A 25,008-nucleotide genomic window follows, 5' to 3' on the forward strand; every position below is an offset into this window, starting at 1 on the left:
GCCACAAATTCAGGACCTCTGAACCCCACAGGATGTGTGAAAGGAAATTCAGACTCAGACACATCTTAAGGAACTGTAAAAAGCCAAAACAAGGGAAAATCTTAAAACGAGCCAGAGAGAAGCTAAGGTAAAGACCGGACTTGTCACCAGGAACAATGGGAATGAAAACACAACGAAATTATGTCCATATGTGGAAGGAAAGCAATCAACCGCAAATTCTACACTCAGTAAAAATATCCTTTCTATTTCCAACTGTATCAAAACCAAGGAACTCCATCACCTGCAGACCTTCATTAAACACCATCACACTTTTTAGGAGAAGGAAATCATCCCAGATAGAAACAGATGAAGAAAGGCAGGATGAGCAGAATAAAAAGGTAAATAAATATGTGAGCAGATCTAAAGAATATTGACTAAATACAATAATATCTTGTGGGTTTTAAATACAATTAAGGGGCGCCTGGGTGGCTCAGTCAATTAAGCAACTCTTGGTTTCGGCTCAGGTCATGATCTTGCAATTTCGTGGGTTTGAGCCCCCATGTCAGGCTCTGTGCTAACAGTGTGGAGCTTGCCTGGGATTCTCTCTCTCTCTCTCTCTCTCTCTCTGCCCCTCCTCCATGCACGCTCTCTCAAATAAACTTGAAAAAATAAACTTAAAAAAAATACAATCAAAATATATAAATACAACGGCACGGGAATTGGGAAGAAAATACATATAAAATATTCTAAGGTCTTTGAATTGTGCTGGATGTGGGTAAAACACAGCAATTAATATTAAACTGTGATCGGGGTGCCTGTGTGGCTCAGTCAGTTGAGCGTCTGACTTGATTTCGGTTCAGGTCATGACCTCACGGTTCATGAGTTGGAGGCCTGCATCAGGCTCCACGCTGACAGTGTGGAGCCTGTTTAGGATTCTCTCTCTCCCTCTCTCTCTGCCCCTTCTCCACGTGCATGCACGCGCTCTCTCAAAATAAACTTAAAAAAAAACCAAACAACCCATTAAACCATCATCAGTTATGAATGCACACTGAAATGTGTAAGGTCCAGAAAGGAGAACTTCCAAATTAGCAGGGAGAAACAAAATAAAAAAAAAAGAATCCAGTAGAAGGTAAGAATGGATGTAAAATGCAGGACAAACAGAAAGCACTAAGGTAGGCTTAAACTCAAAACATTGAATTTCAATGGATCACACGATCCCGTCACAGAGTCACAGAGGGACTGACCTCTTCACCACCCAGTTTCCTTGGACTAACATCGCCACCTTCTGGATGCCACGCAGAACAGCCACAGAGTCGATGGAGGGGCCCAGGAGGCTCATCAAGTTGGCAAAAGGCATGACCTTCACTGAGGAGGACACAGACAACATCAGACAAGGGAAGGGTGCCCGGGCCCGTCCCTCTCCCCTGCCAAGTCTACACAGCTACAGGTTCACTTAACCACCCCGGCATGTAAATAACACTGATGACATGGGTAATAACAACAGCCAACTTCACTGGCTGCTTGCTATGTGCAGACACCCTGCACCTCACTGAATCCTGCAGGAAAGACCCCAAAAGGTGCTCCTTAAGGGTAAAACTATTACGAGGCACCTGGCTGGTTCAGTGGATAGAACACATTACCCTTGATCTCAGGGTCATGAGTTCAAGCCCCATGTCGGGCATGGAGACTAGTCAAAAAAAGGGGGGCGGGGGCACCTGGGTGGCTCAGTCAGTTAGGCTTCCCATTTCAGCTCAGGTCATGATCTTGTGGTTCATGAGTTCGAGTCCCACATCGGGCTCTGTGCTGACAGCTCAGAGCCTGGAGCCTGCTTTGGATTCTGTGACTCCCTCTCTCTCTGCCCCTCCCACACTCTTACTCTGTCTCTCTCTCTCAAAAATAAATAAAACATTAAAAAAAAATTTTTTTTAAAGGGGGAGGGGGGAAGACTATTACTACTGAGGCCCAGAAAGGCAAGAACCTGGGGGTGACCCCATGTCCTTTGCAGGAAAGCCATCGGCCTGGCACCCTGGCAGCCCCAGGCAGAGCTGGGAGCTCCCCTCTGCTCAGGCCCCTGGAGACCCCTGAGTTGGTATCTCAGAAGAAGAGCCCAGGTCCTGGGACTCGGCTCTTGAGGTTCAGGGCTCACATCTGCCCTAAGGGTTCTGGCCCTCCAAGTCCTCTGAGAAAGGAGACCAGTCCCTACTGTGTGGAGCCTGGTGAGGACGCCTCAAAACAGCGCAAGCAAATGAACGGAACTCATGTTCATGTGCAAGGCTCTGTATAAGCCACATAGAAACCTCGTCTCTGAATCCTCATCTCAGCCCCCTAGGAGCTTAGTTCCTTTTTACAGATAAACTTAGGCTCAGGAAGGTCAGTGCCTGCCCAGGCTCACACAGCAGGGGAGTGGCCAGGGCGGAACAGGATCCAGAGCCTGGCTGCGGGAGCCCGCTGCAGTACTTTCCTTCCAGACAAGGCTGGAGCTGTAAAGCTGGGCACACTCTGGGTGGTGGGGGCCTCTGGCCTCGCCCCTCAGTCCTTAGTCTCTCCCAGATTGTTTCCCCAGGAGGTGGCAGGGCTGGGGTCCCCCCAGGGGAAAGGGTGTCCACCCACCATTCTTCATCAGGATCTTGATCTGATCGGCCAGGGGCAGGGTACGCAGCTGGGCCATGGACAGGACGTTGCTGGGGGCCACAGGTTTATCTCTGATAAAAACAGAGGTGATGGGTTACAGGACGGGATGTGGGGGAGGTGGGGAGGATGGCGTGTGGCCCGAATCTACTCACTTCTCCTCCTCTGGGCTGGGTGGCATCAGCATCATGAGGTACTCACTGCAGGGAAGAGGGCAGGGTCAGGGGCTCCCGGGCTCTGTCCCTGCCCCACACCTGCCTGTGAACCCAGACTGCACCTAAGCTGAAGCATCCCCAGGGAAGGGCTGGGGGGTGGGAAAGCAGACAGAAATCCATCCCCATACTCCCTAGCACCCCACCCGCCCCAAACTTGTAGAGAAAGGAGAACCATCTCTTCCCACACCCACTCTCCTGGCCCTCTCCAGAGGACGAAGGACCCCTCCCCATGTCCCTCCTCCACACTACAGAAGGGACCACAGTCCCTAGGAAGGCCCCACATCAGAGGGACCCTCCTAGTGCCAGTGACAGGTTCAGTAGCCCATAGGGATTAACACCATGGACCGGAGGACCTCACCTGGGTGACTTGACAAGCTCTGTGTTCTCAACCCCGCTGGAACCCTGGCACAGGAGGTACTGGCGCTCGTGCTCAGAGCGGCTGTCCTGTTGGTGGAGGGGCAGGGTGGGAGGACCCTCCGCCACCCCCCACCCAGCCCTTCTGCCCTCCAGTTTTCACCCCTCTATCACCTTCCACTCCAGCCACCTACTGTCTGGCCCCAAAGCCATCCAACCACCTGAGCATGGCATCCAAGGCCTCTGTGGTGTGGCCTCAACCAACCATTTCCAGCTTTGTGACTGAACAGCCCCAGCACCCATGCCTAGGGGCCCTGTCTGTGACACAGGACCACTAAAAGCAATGATAAAAATAACAGCTAACAGTCAGTGAGCACCTACTATGTGCCAGGGTCTAGTCCAATGGCTGCATATATATCTCAACTTATCTCATTAGGTAATTTGCCTAGAGTCACACACTAGGAGATAGTAGAGCTTCTGAAGTCAACACGAATCTTTCAGAAGATTCCAGAGAAATCATGAGTTGTTCCTTCCCCAGAAAAATGTTAGGGAGCCCTAGCCTCTGGTGTCTTTGGCTTTGATTCAATTGTTTCCCTTACTCAACAGTTTCAAGGATTGGGCTCAAGGTCAACACACCAGATAAAAAGCAAGTATAGTCAAAAGCACCCTTGGCAAATACATGGTGAACTTGGCCCAGGGAAGAGATGGCCAGTTCTCTATCATGCGCCTCCGTTCAGGACCCGTGATGCATAAAAATACATAACTAAACACCAGCCCCACCCCAGAGTGCGTAAGATGCTCACACTTTGGCAGAGTCTGGGGGGCCGAAACCCCTGACCCAAGAAACAGCAGACTCACTTCTCAGTCTCCTGCTCCCCTGGGGACACTCAGTGGACCGGCTGGATCAAGGGACAAACTGCCCATAGGACTTCATCCTCCCACCCTGGGCTACCACTCAATGTGAAACCAGTTCACGGTGAGACAGTGAGGCCACATTGGGCACCAGGCTTTGCTCCCAGGACCGGCCTGGGGCCCCCGGCTCACCCTCAGGCCGTAGTAGTGCAGGTGGACCCAGGGCTCCTCGGCGTGCTTCTTCTGCAGGAACTCGTACGACTGCACACGGCGCTGGCGGGCCTGCTCGGACTCAGGACGGGAGAACCGCACCTGGGAGGGGCGTGGTGGCCTCAGGCCCAGGACACAACCCGGCTGCATTCCGCGCCCACCAGGAGGCTGGAGAGCCCCACACCTGGGGCACCTCCCACCCCCAGCCCCCCCATTTCCTGACACAGGTCTCTTAAATACAGCTCCAACCACGTCCCTCTCTGTGACTCGCCAACACAGGCCACAGAGCAGCTTTTTCTTGCCTCCGCCTGCCGGCACCCACTCTATTTCCACTCCCGCTGGCAACAGGACCCCCGTTTTCCTTTAGGAAACGCCCAGTTCCCCCTCAGTTTGGGAGAGCAAATATCCCTCCCCCCCCCACCCCCACACACGTTCCCAGCCACAGGAGTGGGCACGTGACTCAGACCTGAACAATCCGAGCACCAAATCCTCTTAGCCACAGGGGCTGGTTCAGGGTTGGCCAAGCCAACGAGTCCAGTCTGGGACTTTAGTTAGAAGTAATGAGAAAGAAGTTTCTTTTCCCCTGGGGTCTTGGAAGCTGGGAGGATGTGAGCCTGGAGCTGGGACAACTCTGTACCACTGGGGACAGACACCCTGCCTGAGAAAGAGGCCAAAAGAGGCAGGCAGAACCTGGAGGTGGAGATGGAGAAACCAGGTCTTGATGACAGAGTCTGAGCACCTGAATCCAGCCACACCTGAAGCTACCCCTCAACTTTTCAGTAACAGGGACTAACACATTCCATTTGGGGCTCATGCTAGGTACATCTGGGTTTCGGTTGCTTAGAGTACAGACAGAACGAAGCCCTGACTCACCCCTCCTGTGAAGGGCACCTACACAAAGGCATTGGCTGGATTATCGAATCCTGGGATTCTTTTTTTTTTTAAAGTAAGCTCCATAGCCAACTGGGGCTTGAACTCCTGACCCTGAGATCAAGAGTTGCACGCTCCACTGCCAGCCAGGCACCCCAGGATCCTGGGATTCTGTATGGGTCCTTTAAGGCACATGGGCCTACCAGTGCCTTGTTAAACAAGGGCCAGTGAGTAGAGAAGGGAAGGAGTGTTCTAAGATCACTCACCAAGCTACTGAGAACAGGTGAGCACCACCCCCCTCCCCGCTCCCGGTTACATCAGTATCTGCCTGTCCTTCAAAGATGTGCAAATGCTTACAACTTTAGCCACATTTGTGTGTCATCCGCATCAATATTTGTGCAGGACTCTTCTCTAAATGCTCACTTTAACCTAACTACGCTTACAGAGAGGAAGCTTCAGAAGCCATAAATGGAAGGTCAATATTCTTCCAATAACGTTTGATATAGGAATAAGAATTAAGAGAGAAACGTTGCATCTGCACACCCCTGAAAAGACAATTACACGGTTAATTAACGCGGCGTTTTCGCTCTACTAGGACCTGGGCTTCATGGCACAGGCTGAGGGCTCACTGAACCTTCTGGGCCCTGGGTCCCCAACTCTACAGAACCCCAGGGCTGCTATCCTGTTTACTGCTGAGATAGGTCAGGCCGGGCAGAGACCAGCTTATCCCCCCCAAGTCACCAGTGAAAAGGCTCTGAAGGAAACACGGTTTCGGTATCTGTCTCCCCCCTGGAGCCCACGTTCCGAAGAGACCCTCCCGGCCCCCGCAGCCTCCGGGCAGCTGAGCTCCGAGGCCAGCCTGCTGCCTCTGCAGGCCGCACCCTCCCTCTTCTCGGGGCTAGAGCTACTCACCGTGATCTGCTTCACATCTTCTTCTGCCTCGTCCTGCGAGGAGTCTCCTGCTGTGAGAGAAAGCGGAGAGAGCGCGGCCCCTGCTTGCAGCCTCCGGTGGCGCCCCTGCTCCCTGCTCTCAGCCCCACCTACACGGAAGGCCTCAGGCAGGGGTGTCAGTTCTCCTTCTAGACGGAGGCAGCTGCACAAGTCAGTGGTTCTCACCGGGGGCAATTCTGCCCCCGCCCCAGGGACAAGGGGAAACACGGGAAGATGTTTTTGGTTGTTACAGTTGCGGAGGGGAGTGCTAGAGCATCCAGGGGGTAGAGGCAGCCGTGCTGCTCAGCGTCCTAGAAGCCAAACCCCTGGGCTAGTTTTTTCCACACTAACAGCAAGGCTGCGGGGCCAGAGCTCACCCTCATTGGCCGCCTCCCTCTCTCGGTGCTTGGCGTCTGCCTTATCCAGGTAGGAGAAGCTGGGCCGCAGCTGCAGGATGCCGTGTAAAGGAGTCAGGTGAAGCTCACCTGGCAGAAGGAGGGCATGGACGTGACTCTAGGAACCGGGGTCAGCCCACCGGCTTGGCTCACGATAGTCCCAAAGGGCCCTGGACCCCTGCAAAGACCTTGACCCACTGCCAAACCACCTCCCACCTCTGCTCTGGCCCCTAGTCCCAGAGCTGGGACCCCCAGGCCAGCGGCCACTCCCAGCACCCCCGGCCCTGCCGGATGCAGTAAACACACAACCGCACCAGGACGTGAATCCAGACTCTTCTGCTCAAAGTCACTTCTTTAAGCCTGCCTGCACACGGCCCCCTCCCCACAAGCATCCCACACCTTCCCAGCCTGTCCCCACTCCCTTCCCCCTGGCTGCTTGCTCTGGCCACACCGGGCAACTGCTCCACACCAAACACAGCCTGCTCTTTCCCGCCAGGCCTTCGCCGGACACCTTCAATGCCCACCCCCTGCTCCTCACGCACTCAGACTGCCTCCGCTCATCCTCCAACTCTGCTCATCAAAATCCCACCCGATCCGCACAGAAGTCAGCTAGTGCAAATGTGGTTGGAGGAACGGCCCCTGGTGCGGCCAGCTGGAGGAGTGTCTACACAGTCTCGGACAAAGATCACTTGTGAATTAGACCAGTGCACCAGGAGGCAGTGCAAAGATAATCCACTTCTATCAAGTCAACGTGGGCTTGAAAGAGAAGACATCAGATGCTAAGGCTCTGGTAAGTGGCTCTGTGAAAGCTCTCTGGGCCCCAGAGGGAGCGGAGTGCTCGCGGTCAGGAGTAAAGAAACAAACGATCGTACAAATACTGTATGATTTCACTCATATGTGGAATTTAAGAAACAAAACAAATGAACAAGAAAAAAGACACAAACCAGAGGGGGGAAAAAAAAGACGGGGCACCTGGGTGGCTCAGTCGGCTGAGCACCCAACTTTGGCTCAGGTCATGATCTCGCGGTTCGCAGGTTTGAGCCCCACGTTGGGCTCTGTGCTGACAGCTTGGAGCCCGCTTCCGATTCTGTGTCTCCCTCTCTCTGTGCCCCTATCCTGCTCATGCTCGGTCTCTGTCTCTGTCTCTCTCAAAAATAAATAAGAACGGTAAAAAATAGAAAAAAAAAAAAAAAAGCAGAGACTGAACTACAGAGAGCACTGATGGTTACCAAAGGGGAGGTGGGGGGGATGGGTGAACTAGGGAAGGGATTAAGCGCACACTCATCGTGATGAGCAGCTAAGTCATGTATAAAATTGCTGAATCATTCTGTTGTACACCTGGCTCTAATAGAACACTGGCCATTAATTGTACTGAAATGAAAAAAATAAAAAAAGAACCATCCTACCACCCTACATAGAATAATTTTCAGATATGTTAAAAATTTTAGTATAAAATACTATAAATACTAGAAAAACATTTTTAGGAGAACCTCTTAAGATGGCAGAAAGCATCCTAAGAAACACCACAAGAGACACAGGAGGAAAAAGGACAGGTAAGTTTAGCTACAGAAAAACACAATCACGTTGGGAAGATGGCAAAGGTTCTAGAGATGGATGGTGGTGACGGTCGTATGCCAACACGAATGCCCTTAACATCACTGGACCGTACACTTCAAAATGGTTAAAATGGTAGGGGCACCTGGGTGGCTCAGTCGGCTGAGCACCCAACTTTGGCTCAGGTCATGATCTCGCGATTTGTGAGTTCGAGCCCGGCATCAGGCTGTCTGCTGTCAGCACAGAGCCTTCTTCGAATCCTCTCTCCCTCTCCCTCTTTGCCTCTCCCCAGCACGCGCTCTCTCTCAAAAATAACATTAAAAACAAAAAAAATAAACATTTTAATAAACAATAAAAAATGATTAAAATGGTAAATTTTAGGTTCTGTATATTTTGCCATAATAAGAATTAATTAAAAGAAAGAAATGAATGGTCCCAGCTGCAAGGGTGGGCTTTGAAGAACTATTTCCTTGGGGGCTCCTGAGTGGCTCATTTGGTTGAACATCCAACTTGGGCTCAGGTCATGATCTCATGATTCATGAGTTCAAGTCCCGTGTGGGGTTCTATACTGACAGCTCAGAGCCTGGAGCCTGCTTCAGATTCTGTGTCTCCCTCTCTCTCTGTCCTCCCCTGCTCATGCTGTCTGTCTCTCTCTCTGTCTCTCTCTCAAAAATAAACAAACGTGCAGGGGCGCCTGAGTGGCTCAGTCAGTTGGGTGTCCGCCTTTGGCTCAGGTCTCATGGTTCGTGGGTTCGAGCCCCACATGGGGCTCTGTGCTGACAGCCTGGAGCCTAGAGCCTGCTTCAGATTCTGTGTTTCCCTCTCTCTCTCTGCCCCTCCCGTGCTCATGCTCTATCTCCCTCTTAAAAATAAACATTAAGGGGCGCCTGGGTGGCGCAGTCGGTTAAGCGTCCGACTTCAGCCAGGTCATGATCTTGCGGTCTGTGAGTTCAAGCCCCGCGTCAGGCTCTGGGCTGATGGCTCGGAGCCTGGAGCCTGTTTCCGATTCTGTGTCTCCCTCTCTCTCTGCCCCTCCCCGTTCATGCTCTGTCTCTCTCTGTCCCAAAAATAAATAAACGTTGAAAAAATAAATAAATAAAATAAACATTAAGACAATATAAATAAATAAACATTTAAAAATTTTTAAAAAGAACTATGTCCTTAAGGGGTGCTTGGGTGGCTCAGTTGAGTTGGTTAAGTGTCCAACTTTCGGCTCAGGTCATGATCTCACAGTTGTTAAGATCAAGCCTTGCATCAGGCTCTGGGCTGAGCATGGAGCCTGAATAAGATTCTCTCTCTCAGTGGCACAAGAACAGACACTCAGATCAATGGAACAGAATAGAGAACCCAGAAATGGGCCAACAAATGTATGGCCAACTAATCTTTGACAAAGCAGGAAAGAATATCCAATGGAATAAAGACAGTCTCTTCAGCAAGTGGTGCTGGGAAAACTGGACAGCGACACGCAGAAGAATGAACCTGGACCACTTTCTTACACCAGACACAAAAATAAACTCAAAACGGATGAAAGACCTCAATGTAAGACAGGAAGCCATCAAAATCCTCGAGGAGAAAGTAGGCAAAAACGTCTCTGATCTTGGCTGCAACAACTTCTTACTCAACATGTCTCCAGAGGCAAGGGAAACAAAAGCCAAAATGAGCTATTGGGACCTTATCAAAACAAAAAGCTTCTGCACAGCTGGGGCACCTGGGTGGCTCAGTCAGTTAGGTGTCCGACTGTGGCTCAGATCATGATCTCAGGGTTTGCAAGTTCAGGCCTCGCATCAGGCTCTGTGCTGACAGCTCAGAGCCTGGAGCCTGCTTTGGATTCTGGGTCTCCCTCTCTCTCTGCCTCTCCCCCACTTGTGCTCTCTCTCTGTCTCTCAAAAATAAATAAAATGTAAAAAGCTCTGCACAGTGAAGGAAACAATCAGCAAAACTAAAAGGCAACCAACGGAATGGGAGAAGATACTTGCAAACGACATATCAGATAAAGGGTTAGTATCCAAAATCTATAAAGAGCTTATTAAACTCAACACCCAAAAAACAAATATCCAGTGACGAAATGGGCAAAAGACATGAACAGACACTTCTCCAAAGACGACATCCAAATGGCCAACTGACACATGAAAAAATGCTCAATATCACTCATTCATTATCAGGGAGATACAAATCAAAACCACAATGAGATACCACCTCACACCTGTCAGAATGGCTAACATTAACAACTCAGGCAACAACGGATGTTGGCTAGGATGCGGAGAAAGAGGATCTCTTTTGCATTGTTGGTGGGAACACAAGCGGGTGCAGCCACTCTGGAAAACAGTATGGAGGTTCCTCAAAAAACTAAAAATAGAACTACCCTACGACCTAGCAATTGCACTACTAGGCATTTATCCAAGGGATACAGGTGTGCTGCTTCTTTCTTTTTTTTTTTTTTCAACGTTTATTTATTTTTGGGACAGAGAGAGACAGGGCATGAACAGGGGAGGGGCAGAGAGAGAGGGAGACACAGAATCGGAAACAGGCTCCAGTCTCTGAGCCATCAGCCCAGAGCCTGACATGGGGCTCGAACTCACGGACCACGAGATCGTGACCTGGCTGAAGTCGGACGCTTAACCGACTGCGTCACCCAGGCGCCCCCAAGGTGTGCTGTTTCGAAGGGACACATGCATCCCCAGCACTATCAACAATAGCCAAAGTATGGAAAGAGCCCAAGTGTCCATTGATGGATGAATGGATAAAGAAGATGTGGTGTATATATATACAAAGCAGTATCACTCAGCAATCAAAAAAAATGACATCTTGCCATTTGCAACTACGTGGATGGAACTAGAGGGCATTATGCTAAGTGAAATTGGTCAGAAAAAGACAAATATCATATGACTTCACTCATGAGGACTTTAAGATACAAAACAGATGAACATGAGGGAAGGGCAGCAAAAATAACATAAAAACAGGGAGGGGGCAAAACAGAAGAGATTTAAATACGGAGAACAAACAGAGGGTTACGGGAGGGGTGTGGGAGGGGGGATGGGCTAAATGGGGAAGGGGCACTAAAGAATCTACTCCTGAAATCATTGTTGCATATATGTTAACTTGGATGTAAATTAAAAAAATAAATTAAATAAAAATACCAAAAAAAAAAAATTTCTCTCTTTCAGGGCACCTGGGTGGCTCAGTTGGTTAAGCATCTGACTTCAGATCAGGTCGTGACCTCACGGCTCACGAGTATGAGCCTCACACCCTCACACCGGTGGTGCAGAGCCTGCTTGGGATCCTCACTCTCTCCTCTCTCTCTGCCCCTCCCCTCCCCCACTCATGCTTTCTCTCTTTCAAAATAAATAAACTTTAACTAACAAACAAACAAGCAAACAAACAAGATTGTCTCTGTCTGACCCTCTCCGGCTCACACACATGCCCACTCTCTCCATAAAATAAAAATCAAAAAACAAACAAACTATGTCCTTGAGACACAGGTTCAAAAAAGAAAAGTTGATACAACTTTTGAGTCTATTCTAGTTTGTTTCCTAAGTGTCCAAATTAGTTTTATTGCTTTATGAACTCTAAACATGTACACTACCTTGTACTTTTTAAAGGTTTTATTAGACCATAACAATGGCATACAAAACCCACCCACTTAACGCATACAATTCAATGTATTTCATACATTCCTGGAGTTGTATAACCAGCACCACAATCAATCTAAGAACATCTTCATCTCCCAGAAGGAAAACCTGAGCCCATCCTCAGCCACAACGCATTCTACGGGCAACCGCTCTCTGCTTTGTCTCCACTGACTTGCCTCTTATGGACGCTTCACGTGAAGGGACTCATATATGTGGCCCTTTGTGACTGGCTTTTCTCACTGAGCATCATTTTTCCAAGGCTCGGGCACGCTAGGGCTCCGAAGCACCAGTGTGCCATCTCTCACACAGCTGCAGGACACCGTTCTCCTGGCATCAGCTGACGGACTTCCGGATTGTTTCTGCCTTTTCACTATTATGAATGATGTTGCTATGAACATCCACATACAAGTTTTCTGCGGACAGACATTGCATTTCTCTTGGATAGATGCGGTCTAGGAGTAACACTGCTCGTGCACAAGTACCTTGTATTTAAAACCAAACACTACCACCTATCTCAAAAGTTATGCTGTGCGTATGTCTGTGTCCCAGGAGGACAATGACCTTGGATGCCCCATCCCTATCAGGTCAGGCAGCATCAGGAGGCAGAAGTCCTCAGTGGTGGCCAACTCCAGCTCCCACGATCTGTCATTTCTACAACTTGCCTGGCCCCTGCGGGTGTCCAGCTTTCGGGGAGCAACAAGCTGGGTACCAGGCTAAGGACAGCCTCCCTGTCCCGGCCCCCATCCTGCTTCTCTCCCACTCCAGAGACCTCGAGGAACCACGGCGGCCCGGACGCCCAGTGCGGGTACCTTGCCTGTAGAGTGCAGCGGCGTAACGGGCCGTGTTACTGGTACTCTGGGAGGAGCAGAACGTCTGCTTGTCCATCAGCTTCCTGGGAGCAGAAGGAGAACAGAAGGGAGCAGAAGGAAGCTCTAGACCCAGGGCATGGCAGACAAAGCCCCTCTACCCCAGACACCTTCTGAAAGCCAACACCAAGGAACAGGGACCGAGGCCCCAACTCAGCATATGGGAGCCTCAGCAGGGAAGCTGGGGATGAGGTTTGTGGCCCAAGGACAGGGGTGGGTACAAGCCCCACTCCCATCACGGGGCCTCTCCACAGAGAAGACACTTGCTGCAAGGCAGGGTTGCTCCAGGCCCAAGCATGTGAAGCTGGGACGCTGGTAGGGAGCCCAGCACAGGGGCACAAGGGCTCAGGCGATCCACAGGCCTTCAAAAGGCTCGTACTGGAGCACACCAAAGCCTGGAGACCGGGCCCAGGGAACTCACGAGGAGTATGTGCTGCTCTCGTCTGCACAGGCGCCATCCACGTTGAGTGCGATCTGCTCCCCTTTGCTGCGGCAATAGTTGGGGTTCAGGGTGTCGATGGCCATCTCAAGCTCTACCTGTAGGCACCAAGCACCCCCACCAGATATGAGGAACACAAGAACATCCCCAACCTGCCCACACCCACCTCCTGACCCCAGTCCCTGCCAGTCCCAGCCCTGCCCAGAAGCAAGCCCCCAGGCTTCAGTCTCCACTGAAGGCCATAAACCCAAATTCTCTGACAGAAAGGCCAGAGTGCTTTCTGGGGGGTGGGAGTCATGTAGTTTTGTTTGTCCTCCCTATTCTACCCTCCAACATCTAAACCGGGTGCCAACATTAAAAAACCAACAGATTTTTCTCATAAAAATTCTCATTTCCAATTTCTCTTAAAGAATCTGGGGGTGGGGGACTGCAGCCACCTGCCAGACAGGGTAGGGCACACCTACAGTTCTCCTGGCCCCTAGCACCCCAGCCCTTCAAGGCACTGGATGATCCCCCTTATCAGAGCTGCTGCATGCTGGCCCCTGCCTTATCCTGTGAACATGAGCCCCCCATTCCCAGTTCCTAACTCCTCTCAAGACTTCTTACTCCCTGGCCTCTCTGGAGCTGCCCACCCTCTTTCCTCCTGGAGACTTTCCTTCCTTGGTGGCCTTCTCAGCTCTGGAAGCGACCGGTTCTCCTCTGAACCCTCCAGTCGCCCGTTTTGTGGGCTTCTAGTCCCCAGAGGGCCTGTCTGCTCTTTCATCAGCCCCCACCCATAGCACCCCTCCCCTCCTCCACCTCCATCAGAGGGCAGCCCACCTTTTGCTGCTTGGGCTTGATCTTGGCCGAGAGGTGTGGAATGTCATCATAGGTCATCGAGGCTGGACGCACAGGGTACTGGAGAGTAGAAGGGAGCTGTCTGTCCACTCTGCCCAGCCCAGCCCAGTGCTGGGCTCGAAGACTCCAACCAAGATTCAATGCCAAGCAGAGACCAGAGATCCCCACTGGGCCCTTCACACTGGCTCCACCCAGCTTCCTCCCAAAGGGCCATTTTCGTAGATCTCCGACCTCTGAGGGACAAGCCTAAGCACCAGGAGCCCCAACAGGCCCCGGTGCACAGTGCCCTGCAGGTTCTGTCTGGTAAAGCCACAGGACACTGCCGTGGAGGCAAGAGTAAGGGTCCGCGGTCTAGATGCCAGTTTACAGGCCATCCAGGTGGAGAAGGACAAGGCAAAGGAGACCACGGGAAGCACAGAGTAAGACCTGACCAGCGACATGCCGTGGGCTGCTCAAGAGGGAATTTGCTACTCCATTCTCTCTCTCCGGCACCCTGTGAACTTTTCTGTAATAAAAAGCTGCCGATGACTGGCTCAGAGAGCCCCTTCTGGGCCTCAGTGTCACCATGTGGGAAGTTATTTTATGTCACTCTTTAATATACTGTTCTCAAGTCACTTCTTTGCTCTGCACATACTGGGGTCACCTTCCCACGCCCATCCTCACAGGGGCACCTTTCCTTTCCTTTCTCCTGCACCGAATGGATGCTACAGGATGGGCAGATGAGTCACGGTTTGAAGCGCCCTCATGCCCGAACCAGACCACCTCTGGAAGGAGCCTGCTGGGGGCGGGGCAGCGTGTAAAGCGAGCCCTCTGCGTGGGGGCCGCTGCAGATCCTGTGTTCCGGCCCAAGGAAATGGTTATTTCCTAAAAGCTCAAACAACACACTGACTCCTCCCTGATTCCCAGGCAGGAACTTAGGGCCACAGTAGGACGAATAGCTTGCAGCCCAGCTGGCCTGGACTGAGCCCTTGAAAAAGGCCCCGGCTGGGACAGGCTGGCCCACAACAGCCTGGGAGGCCCCTAGTCGGCCGAGGTTCAGGGCGGCCCTGTACCCTCCTGATCTCGGGCTGGGACGGGTGGTGGTGGACGGCACAGGTTCGAGAATCAGGCCCCGGTTCCGTTCCCAACTCTGCCTCTGGCAGCCTATGCGCTTGGGCCGGCTCCTCACTTCACAGGGTGTCCTTACCTCACAGGGCTGCTTGGGGCAGGGAAGGAGGCTGACAGGGGTGGCCACTAGCCCAGGGCCTGGCACACCGCGAACACATATGGGGTCACTGTCACCACTGCCAGTTCCCCCATCATTTTGCAGCCAATCACGGAAATCGGTTCAGAAGGCCTGAAGGACAGGCCCCCAGCCGCATGGCCTGTAAAGGCAGACCCTGCGGGGCTGGTGAGGAAGGACGCTGGGCCCCTTCCCAGCTCACACTTGGGGCACCACCATCACCACCCTGCCCTGGGCCCCTTGCAAGTTACTAGCCTCGCTGTGCCTTACCTTCTCACAGGCGACAGGAGACAAAATACTTAAAACCATACTTATTGTTGGAAATGTAAACTGGTACAAAGCAGTCTGTCCATTACTCTAAACATTAAACACAGAGTATCCAGTGGACCCAGCAATTCGGCTCCTAGGGATATGCCCAAGAGAAATGAAAATACCTGTACGGGGGCATTCACAGCAGCACCGTTCCTAATGGGCCCAAAGTGAAAACAACCCAAACACCCATCAGTGAATGGATAAACGAAATGTGGTGTATATATCCACACAATGGAGTACTATTCATCCATAAAGAGGAATGAAGCACTGATACATGCTATGAGTAAACCTTGAGAACATGATGCTAGGTAAAAGAAGCCCATATGACATGATTCTGTATGTATGAAACATCCAGAACAGGCAAATTCAGCGAGAAAACAGGTTAGTGGTTGTCTAGGGATGTAGGCAGGAAGGGAGACAGGGGACAAAACTGTCCTAAAATAGACTGTGGTGCTGAGGTCCGTGTTGGGCAGTGTTTCGAGCACTTTAGTGTGGATTCACCCCACCCCAAAGGGGACCCTACAGGGCAGGTATAGTGTTACCGCCACCATTTTGCAAACGGGGAAACGGAGGCACAGAGAGCTTAAGGGCCTGGCTCGAGGGCTCACAGCTAAGTCACGATGGAGCTGGGCCTCAATGCAGCTGCCTGTCCCCAGAGCCCAAGCTTTAACCACTACACTGTTCTGCCTCTCACAGCTGCCTTGGTTTTCCCATCTTCAAAATGAGAGACTATTAACCTGCCCGCCCACAAAGGCCAAGAAAACCACCTTATCGCCCACTCTGTGCCCAGAACACCCAGCAAGGCTGAGGATCCCCCCACTCCAACCCTCGAGGTTTCCCTTCACCCTCAGGTCTCATCATTACCTGAAACAGATAGAGCTTCTCCGCCAGACTTTTGGCCAAGTACACATCGATCTGGGAACAAGGGAAGAAGACTTAAGCAGGAGACAGAACCAGTGCCTGGCTTGCCCCGGCATCCCCCGCTCCTCAGATTTCAGGAAGGGATAGTGGCTCCTAGAGGCAGTTTGGGGGAGGAGGGAACAGCTCAGCTACTGCTAGAAACAAAGGGGATGAAGTCTCCAGCCTCCCTCCCTACAGCTCCCAGGGAGACCGGAACAAGAGTTGCTGGCCCCCTCCCAGGGCCACTATTACTCAATAAAAATGTACCTTCCCCAGGGGCGCTCAGATCAGGATGCATCCCGAACCAGGTCAAATGCTTTTCTGATGAGGCTGGGGCAGAGAACAGCCTACCCACTTGGCTGCACTTCCTCCCCTGGCCTCTACCACCTACCCTGGACCACCTGTCACACCCCTCTTAGGGAGGTCCGCAAGCCGCTCCAAGAATAATCTGGCCAAACTTGCTTTCTTCTCAACACTGACCACCCTGCCCCACCGAGCAGCGGTTTTACCTCCCTGCTTGCCGGCTCTTCGTATGAACCATGTTCTCTCCCACCACCAGGCCCAAAGGAGGAGTGAAGGGCATCGGCGCAAGGGAGGCCTGTGTGAAGGGCATTCTAGGTGGAGGGAACGGCATGTGCAAAGGCCCACCTGGAGGCACTAGGATGTGTCCTGATCCGGCCTCTGGAACCTACCTTCCCACCACCTACATCTTGAGACTCCTTCCTTTCAGTGTTGCCCACAGATCCTAGGTTTCCTGAGGGCAAGACACTGCCTCCCTCACTGCTGTCACAGCCCCCGCCCCGCGTACAATGGATCCAGTGAACACTGTTGAATGACTTCTTGGTGTGCCCAGGAAGGGGGAATTGTCAAACCCATTCACACATTCAACAAATAGCCACTGAGTATCTAAGGGACAGGCACTGAACTTGGCTTTGCTGATACAATGGTGAAAGAACAGAAGCCCTCCCTGGTGAAGCCTACATTCTAGCGGAAGGAGATTTATGTCCAGGGGATGGTGAGTATTGTAACCAAGCACAAGGCACGGCCATGTTCAGGGGTCTGGTGGGGGCAGGGAAGGCATACAGGAGAAAGCCACACAAAGGCGGCGGGGTGTGTCAGGGAATTCTCTTTGACAAGGAGATGCTAGATCAGAGACTGGGAGGAAGTGAAGGGTTCAGCCAGGCAGGTATCTGGAGGAAGAGGGAATAGCCTGGCTTAGGGGTCCCTGGGATGCCAACAGATGCCAGGCCGGCCTGAGGACAGACGGAAGGGGACTCATCCCTGGGCACTTCTCCCTGGTGGCCCTGGCAGAAGGTGGGAAGCAGCAGTTACCTCCTGTACGACTGGGTCATCCTCTTCATTGGCCATACTAGGGGGGGCCAGCCGCACGATCCTCAGACTCAACCTGCAAGGGAGAGCAAGAGGCCTGAGTCAGTCGTTCAGCCAACACTCAGGGTTGCCCATGCTGCAACAGGCCCTGCTCTGGGAGGGAAGAGCCTGAGACACGGCAACTGACCCTCTTTCAACATCTTTTCTGGAGTCAACAATGGACGGCCAATGCAAACAAAAAGAGAAATCACTAAACCCAAGGTGCAAACAGGTGGACCCGAGGCAGCACATGTCGTCTGCACCCACAGGGAAGAATAAATGACGAGTTTTAAGGGGTTTTTGACCACTCCCAAAGTAGAGTTCACTGCCAGGCAGGAAGATGGAGGTTGGCTGGTCCACAGCCATGATGAAAACACCCGAGCACTAGTTTGGGGCCACGAGGAAGCATTAAGGACGAGTCTGACGTCCAACAGGAAGAACAGGCAGTCCCAAGGCTTTCCAGAATGACTCTGAGTCTGATATTTGACTTTTAAGTGAACTTGAAGCCTAGCCCCGCGTGAGACGATTCTCCCGTTTTGTGTGACACAAAATGACTCTCTTCACACACTTTATTTTTTTATTTTTATTTTTTTAATAATGGTTATTTTATTTTATTTTAAAAATTTTTTTTTTTCAACGTTTATTTATTTTTGGGACAGAGAGAGACAGAGCATGAACGGGGGAGGGGCAGAGAGAGAGGGAGACACAGAATCGGAAACAGGCTCCAGGCTCTGAGCCATCAGCCCAGAGCCCGATGCGGGGCTCGAACTCACGGACTGTGAGATCGTGACCTGGCTGAAGTCGGACGCTTAACCGACTGCGCCACCCAGGCGCCCCTCTTCACACACTTTAATGTATTCAACACAACAACCCCGCAAAAAAGATGGCTTGACTGTCCCCATTTTCTAATGGGAAACTGGAACTCAGGGACGCTTTGCGTGTATTAGCCAAGCCACAGAACAAGAGGATGCACTGGACTTCAAAGCCAGGCCATGTGACTCCAGGTAACAACTACAGGTAGGGGAGCTCACTCACAGAGAGGGGAGCCCACTCTCCTGCCGGGGAGAAGGCGGGGGGGGGGGGGGGGGCATTTGGGCTGCGCCCTGAAGGATAGAAGGATTTGGAGGAGGGATTCCAGGTGACCGGAATCACCTCAAGCAACTGGAGAGGAAAGGCTGTAGGTCTCCATGGCAGAGGGGGAGTAATTTGGCTGGGCTAACCCTTCATATTCCCACGTGGGTCCCTTCAGAATCCCAGCAGCCCCCAGCCCCCAGCCCCCTAGTTCTGGGTAAGACCATCACCATTTTTGTCTCATCTATTTAACTGAGCTAGTGAATATTTAAAAGGGCATCAGGGAGCCTGGGTGGCTCAGTTGGTTAAGCGTCCGAGTCTTGATTTCGGCTCAGGTCATGATCTCCCAGTTTGTGAGTTCGAGACCTGAGTCACATGGAGCCTGCTTGGGATTCTCTCTGCCCTTCCTGCACTTGCTCTCACCTGCTCTCTCTCTCTCAAACTTAAAAGGGTGTAATACCTTCACCAGGAGTGGGATTCAATGGCTGAGCTGCACCACCTGAAATCATCTCATGCATTCCAGATACACGTTCTAAACTCAGCCTGCCTGGCACCAACACCAGCCTCATCCCTGAGGCCTCTGTTCCCATCACCCCACACCAACAACTCCGGTCAACTCTACCTTTAAGGTAGGTCTGGGGTCTGGGCACCCCCACTGCTACCTCCCCAGTCCAGACAGCTCCAATGTCTGCCTGCATGACAGCAATGGCCTAAATAAATGCTCTCCCTGCCCCACCTGAGACGCTATGATCTTTGCCCATCCCCACAGCCAGTGCCAGTGATCCTTCTGAAAGTCATGTCGGAGCCTGTCACGCCTCTACCTTGAAGGCCTCCTGTCCCACTCAGGGCAGAAGCTCAAGTCTTTATGACGCACCTGTTGACACCACGGCCCCTTTCCCTCTCAGACCTCGCCTCCCCCGGGCTCCCTTCCTCCTTCTTCCCCAACCTCAGGCCTTGGGAACAGTTCTACCCTGGGAGCCTCTCATGGCTCCCTCCCTCACCTCTTCCAGGTTTTTGCTCAAATGTCACCTCACCACTGAGACTTTCTCTGTCCACCCTATCCAAAAGTGCAACACCCCCCTCCAACTCCCGTCCCTGCTCTGATGCACACATCGCCACCTGACAGTTTATAGCTCTGATTTATCACCTGTCCCCACCCCCACTGCCACTAGGCCGCAAATTACACGAAGGCAGAGGCTCTGCTCTATTCTGTCCCTTGCTGTATCCCCCTGAGCCCACAGCAGGCACTCCCTACATACCTGCTTTCTGAATAAACGAACCACAGGAAGGCTACTTAATGGGGAGCTACCACAGGTTTCTGAGTGGAGGAAGACTTGAGGGGGCAAGAAGCAGGCCAGGGGAAGCCGGCTACCTCAACACTTCTGGCTGAAGGCCTAGATGTAAACCAGAAGCCCCAAACCGACAGTTTTAGGTGCCCGCTCCTGCCCATCTGCACTGGTTGCCAAGTGCCGCCGATGTACGTCAAGCACCTCTCTCCTCTGAGCTGGTTCTGTGGACAACAGAGACTGCGAACTTCCACCTGAGTGGAACGGGTCACACGTACAAGAGGCGTAGCCTGGGAGGTTCCCCTGACGTAATCATTCCTGAGAAACCGGCTTTCTCGGCTGTTGCTGGGCTCCCTAGCTGTGCTCTGCTGGCCTCTCCCCTGGTCCCTGGGGAGCTCAGGGAGGCTGACCGACCTGGAGCTGGTGCTCCTCCCCCCTCCCACGGTACAGTGACCAGGGCGACGCAGGGTTCTCACTTCCTTTCAGCCTCCCAGCCAACAGCATCCAACGCGGTGGCTTTCCAAGTTTTCAGCCTAAAACCTCTAGTAAGAAATCCATTTCATATACATGACCCAGAACATACACAAAATTATGTAACTAAACCAAGGCTTCACACACCCATAACTGCCCCTACTATATGTGGGGCAGTGGTGTTTTCTACCCTTGTCCATTAAAATTAAACATACTGGTAACAATCCTCTGAGGTGATTTTACATCCCCCTAATAAATTTTTTTTTTAAGTAATCTCTATGCCCAACATGGGGTTCCAACTCACCACCAAGAGATCAAAAGCCACATGCTCCACAGACTGAGCCAGCCAGGCGCCATTTACTAATAAATCTTGATCCACGATTTTAAAAGTACCCCTTCTGGGGTGTGTGGCTGGCTCAATTCAGTAAGCATCCCACTTTTGGTTTCGGCTCAGGGCATGATCTCACGGTTCGGGTTCGTAGGTTCGAGCCCTGACCCTGTGGAGCCTGCTTGGAATTCTCTCTCTCTGCCCCTCCCCGGCTTGTGTTCTCGTTCGTTCGTTCTCTCTCCCCCTCTCCCTGTCTCTTGATAAAGTTAAAAAAAAAAAAAGAAAAGAAAAAAAAGTCCCCCTTCAACAAGTTTCCCTGAGGCTCCTCTTTTCTACCTCCAACCCTCTCAGAGACAGCCAGAGCTGTCCCTGCAGAAAAGTAAAGCACATCATTCTCCTGCTCAAAACGCTTCAACTGCCACATAGAATAAAATCCAAATTCCCTTCCATGGCCCCAAGGCCCTATATGATCTTGGCCTTGCCTTTCTCTCACTAGCTACATGGCCAGGTAGCCACTTGCTGGGCCTCCAAGAGGCCAGGCCCCAGCCTGTCTCAGGAAATTTGCATGCCACCAATTTTCCCCAGGTGTTTTCAAAGCTGGATCTTTTTCATTAGGTATCACTGCCACCCAACCCCCTTCCAGGAGGAGAGGTTCCTTGACCACCCATCTTAAAGAGCTCCTCCACCAACTGGTTCCCAGGCACCACCACGTCCATTTTATTCCCTTCATGGTTCTTATCACAGTCTGAAACTACCTATTCTACGTGCTTATGTGTTGTCCACCTTCTGCACTAGAACAGAAGCTCCACGTGGGTCTCTCAATGCTTCAATTACCTCAACCATAAAGTGGAGATGATTATACATACTTCATCAAGTTGTTATAAGGATTATTATCTTTCTTTTTTTTTTTTAATTTTTTTTTCAATGTTTATTTATTTTTGGGACAGAGAGAGACAGAGCATGAACGGTGGAGGGGCAGAGAGAGAGGGAGACACAGAATCGGAAACAGGCTCCAGGCTCCGAGCCATCAGCCCAGAGCCTGACGCGGGGCTCGAAATCACGGACCGCGAGATCGTGACCTGGTTGAAGTCGGACGCTTAACCGACTGCGCCACCCAGGCGCCCCTCTTTCTTTTTTTTTTTAATTTTATTTATTTTGAGAGAGAGCGAGATATTCCCAAGCAGGCTAGCAGACTCCGCACCTTCGGTGCAGAGCCTGATGCGGGGCCGATCCTACCAACCACAAGATCATGACCCGAGCAGAAATCAAGAGTTGGACACTTAACTAAATGAGCCACCCAGGCACCCCAGTATTAGTCTTTTTAAAATTCACGCTGTTCTCCCAGTGCCTAGAACAGTGCCTGGCATGAAGTAGACACTGGATACAGTACAAAGAATAATTAAATGAGTACGTGAAATCAGGTGGTTACAGACCCTTAACCCAGTAAGCCTAACTCAGGCCCAACCAGAGACTGGTGGCCTCACAGTGTGGGCCTCATGGGTACTTGAGAACAGACAGAGGCTATGGCCCAGGCAGAAGCAGGCTTCCCAGCCACAAGTCAAGCTTCCCCAACTGCAGTGACTACCAATGACCACCCTGGCCTCAACCGGGCATCTTGCAGCCATAATGGTATTCTGGGGGTGGCTCCATGGCCTTGGGCACACAAAATTTCCCCCAACAGGGAGCTGCCAACAAATGTAAAGGGGACAAGGGTAGCAGGTGGAGCCAAGGGAAATACCTAAATACCACACCTGGGTGTATCCCTGTGTGCCTAGGAATCTAACCTGTCATCCAATCGTAAATGCACAGGCAATTTCAAAGACTCTCCAGCTACTGGGGGGAGAGGACAAAATACAACACAGTTAAGAGGAGAGTGCCCCAAGGCAAAGGGTCTCAAGGCCAGGATTCTAACTGTCTCTGTGCCTCCAGGGCAAGGCATCTCCCCTCTCTGGGCCACCTCTGTTTCCACCTCTGTTAAAGAGTTAGCCTTGAGAAAAAGAACTAATTAGCTCTTAATTGAGCATCAGACCCTTCTCTAAAGACTTCACACACGTTCTCATCTTCTCAATAGTCCTTTAAGTCAAGATTCATCATTCCCAATTAAAAAATGAGGAAACGAAGATTCAGAGAGTATAAGTAATTCGTCCAAGGTCACAGTGCTGAAGGAAAGCAGAACCAGAGCAGAAACCTGGGTCCGGCTGATGTCAATGATCCCTTTCTTAACCACTATGCTGCACACCTTTCAAGTAAAAGGCAGTATGGTATAGGGGGTAAGAGCCTGGACTCTCAGAGCAGAACTACCCCGGTTCAAATCCCACCTCAACTACTTCCCAGCCATGGCCCACCTGGGATTGCTTAATCTTGAAAAGTCTCGCTATTTTCATCCCTAAAATGGGGATAATGAAAGTACACATCCCCCCAGGACTACAGTGAGGCTTAAAAAAGGTAATGAATGTAACCCGCAGGTAACTTTGTTATTACTTGGCAACATGTTTTCTTCCAACGTAGAATATAACGCCGCCACACATCAAACGCAGGAGCTGGGGCTTCTCGCGCCTTACCCTATTTAGCCCTCATCAACAGCCCTAAGAGGTAGGAAATTTTATTATCCCCATTTTACAGACGAAGAAACTGTGGCGACTGCTAAGATCTCCTCTATCACCCAACGATTCTAAAGCTAATATAACTGAACGACCTTGTTTATGTACTGGTTTACTTGACGTGCTTGCTGACACCTCCTCCGACCAAATGGTCAGGGCCGTATCCGCCGCACGTTGCTGGCTCTCAGTTAACGCTGAATGGTGGCCTGAATAGATGAATGAAGAATGCCGGGCCTTGCCGGGCGGAGGCTGATCTGGTTCAGCGGCGAGAAAGGGGCCCGGGCAGGCTTTGGGTACCCTCCCCCTGCCCAGCGGGGCGGGTCGCCGGCCCCGGGCCACACTGTCCAATGGGTTTCGCCTCCCTCACGGGTGGTCAGGCCCCCGTCCCTGACCATCCGCACGACTAGCCGCGCTGGCGGGACACCGGCTGCCTTCGGACAGGTGCTCCCGTAGGATGCCCGCCTGGGCCGGGCGGGGCAAGGTGGCTAGACCCTGAGTCACCGCCGGCAGCCTCGCCCGCGGCGTCCTCGACTACCGGGCAGGACCGAGGTCTGAGGCCGCGGCCGGCCCGGATCAACGGAGGTCAGCCGTCCATCCTTCCCGCCCGAGTCCTGAGAGGCCCCCAGCCCCTGGGCTCGGCGCGGGCCTCCCGGCCTACTCGGCAGCCCAGCCCAGGCCCACCTCGCGAGTGCGGCCCGGCTCAAGCACGGGCGTGCGCTGCCTGCTCGGCACTCACCTCTCCGCGGGGGCCGCGCGCGGGCGGCGGCAACGGCCCAGGTACCCGCGGGCTGCAGAGGCGGCGGCGGCCCTGCTCTTCTCTTAAGCAGCGGCCATGTTGCTGGTGGAGAAACTCCAGCGGACACGTGGGGGGAGCGGGGCCGGGCCTAGCGCTTCCTTTTACCCACAATGCCCCGCCCCGGCGCGCGTGGCCCCGCCCTCTCCGCCTCTCCATTCATGCAGGCCGTCTGCCGGGTCTGGCAGCAGGGGGTGCTGATGAACCAACAAAAACAGCAGATACAGAGCCTGGCAGGAAGGCAGTAGGGACAAAAAGGGAAAAAGCAGTGTTGGCAGCGGTGGGATTCGAACCCACGCCCCCGAAGAGACTGGAGCCTTAATCCAGCGCCTTAGACCGCTCGGCCACGCTACCCAGTTGTGGCAATGGTGTTCCGAGAAACTACTTAATACTTTTAGAAGCAAATTTTACTGGCATGTTTCGTATTTCAACTTATTCTGGTAGAGTTATTTCAAACATATCAAGCATTTAAAAGAAAATCTTTGCTCCAATATTTAGACCCAGATTTGTTTAAAATAGATTTTAGAGTAAAAAGCAGTTTAAGAATCCGTGTTCTTAGTCGGCTGTTTAACCTGGTGACCTCAGGCGGAGCCACGTATCACCGGAAGAAATGGTGGATTCGCCAGTAACTCGCACCAGGGGGCTCGGAAGGCTAAACCAGGGGAGCTGGCTTAGGCAGTTTTCTCTGAAAAGTTGTATGTTTTAATTGTTAGTTACTCAACTAGTAAGTGAAGTATTGCAAAATATGAGAACTATGCAGATAAGGTACAAATGCTCTTTTACCTTTGACCCTCCTCCTAAGTTTCATCCACAGAAATGACTGTTGTTCTCAACTTACTATGTCTTTCTGGACTTTTTGCTGTGAATTTATGTGGAGATAGATAGATAGATAGATAGAT

At 52.0% G+C, this 25,008-nt stretch overlaps 1 protein-coding gene and 1 non-coding gene across 10 annotated transcripts in view; both read right to left on the reverse strand.

Moving 5' to 3' along the window:
• Positions 1 to 24,181, reverse strand: part of POLR3E (RNA polymerase III subunit E) — a 34,339-nt gene extending 10,158 nt beyond the window's left edge. For 4 of the 9 annotated variants that reach the window (XM_040458788.1, XM_040458794.1, XM_040458793.1 and 1 more), the window contains exons 1-13: positions 24,053 to 24,181; positions 17,525 to 17,597; positions 16,157 to 16,207; positions 13,741 to 13,818; positions 12,904 to 13,019; positions 12,426 to 12,508; positions 6,416 to 6,523; positions 6,021 to 6,070; positions 4,221 to 4,340; positions 3,181 to 3,266; positions 2,763 to 2,807; positions 2,590 to 2,681; positions 1,224 to 1,344 (exon numbers count right to left, since the gene is read on the reverse strand). In XM_040458788.1, coding sequence (XP_040314722.1) covers positions 1,224 to 1,344; positions 2,590 to 2,681; positions 2,763 to 2,807; positions 3,181 to 3,266; positions 4,221 to 4,340; positions 6,021 to 6,070; positions 6,416 to 6,523; positions 12,426 to 12,508; positions 12,904 to 13,019; positions 13,741 to 13,818; positions 16,157 to 16,207; positions 17,525 to 17,560 — 986 coding nt within the window. In that variant the 5' untranslated portion in view covers positions 17,561 to 17,597; positions 24,053 to 24,181. Of the gene's footprint in view, positions 1 to 1,223; positions 1,345 to 2,589; positions 2,682 to 2,762; positions 2,808 to 3,180; positions 3,267 to 4,220; positions 4,341 to 6,020; positions 6,071 to 6,415; positions 6,524 to 12,425; positions 12,509 to 12,903; positions 13,020 to 13,740; positions 13,819 to 15,250; positions 15,556 to 16,156; positions 16,208 to 17,524; positions 17,598 to 23,411; positions 23,792 to 24,052 lie in introns of those variants that run through there. The other 5 variants (XM_040458792.1, XM_040458797.1, XM_040458790.1 and 2 more) reach the window with 4 other exon arrangements.
• A 200-nt stretch (positions 24,182 to 24,381) lies between these two features.
• Positions 24,382 to 24,463, reverse strand: TRNAL-AAG (transfer RNA leucine (anticodon AAG)). Its single transcript has one exon. It is a non-coding gene; the product is annotated as a tRNA-Leu (tRNA).
• Between the last annotated feature and the right edge of the window lie 545 nt (positions 24,464 to 25,008).

Source organism: Herpailurus yagouaroundi, unplaced genomic scaffold (genome assembly GCF_014898765.1).
Source record: "Herpailurus yagouaroundi ecotype Mexico unplaced genomic scaffold, PumYag 222, whole genome shotgun sequence".
NCBI lineage: Eukaryota > Metazoa > Chordata > Mammalia > Carnivora > Felidae > Herpailurus > Herpailurus yagouaroundi.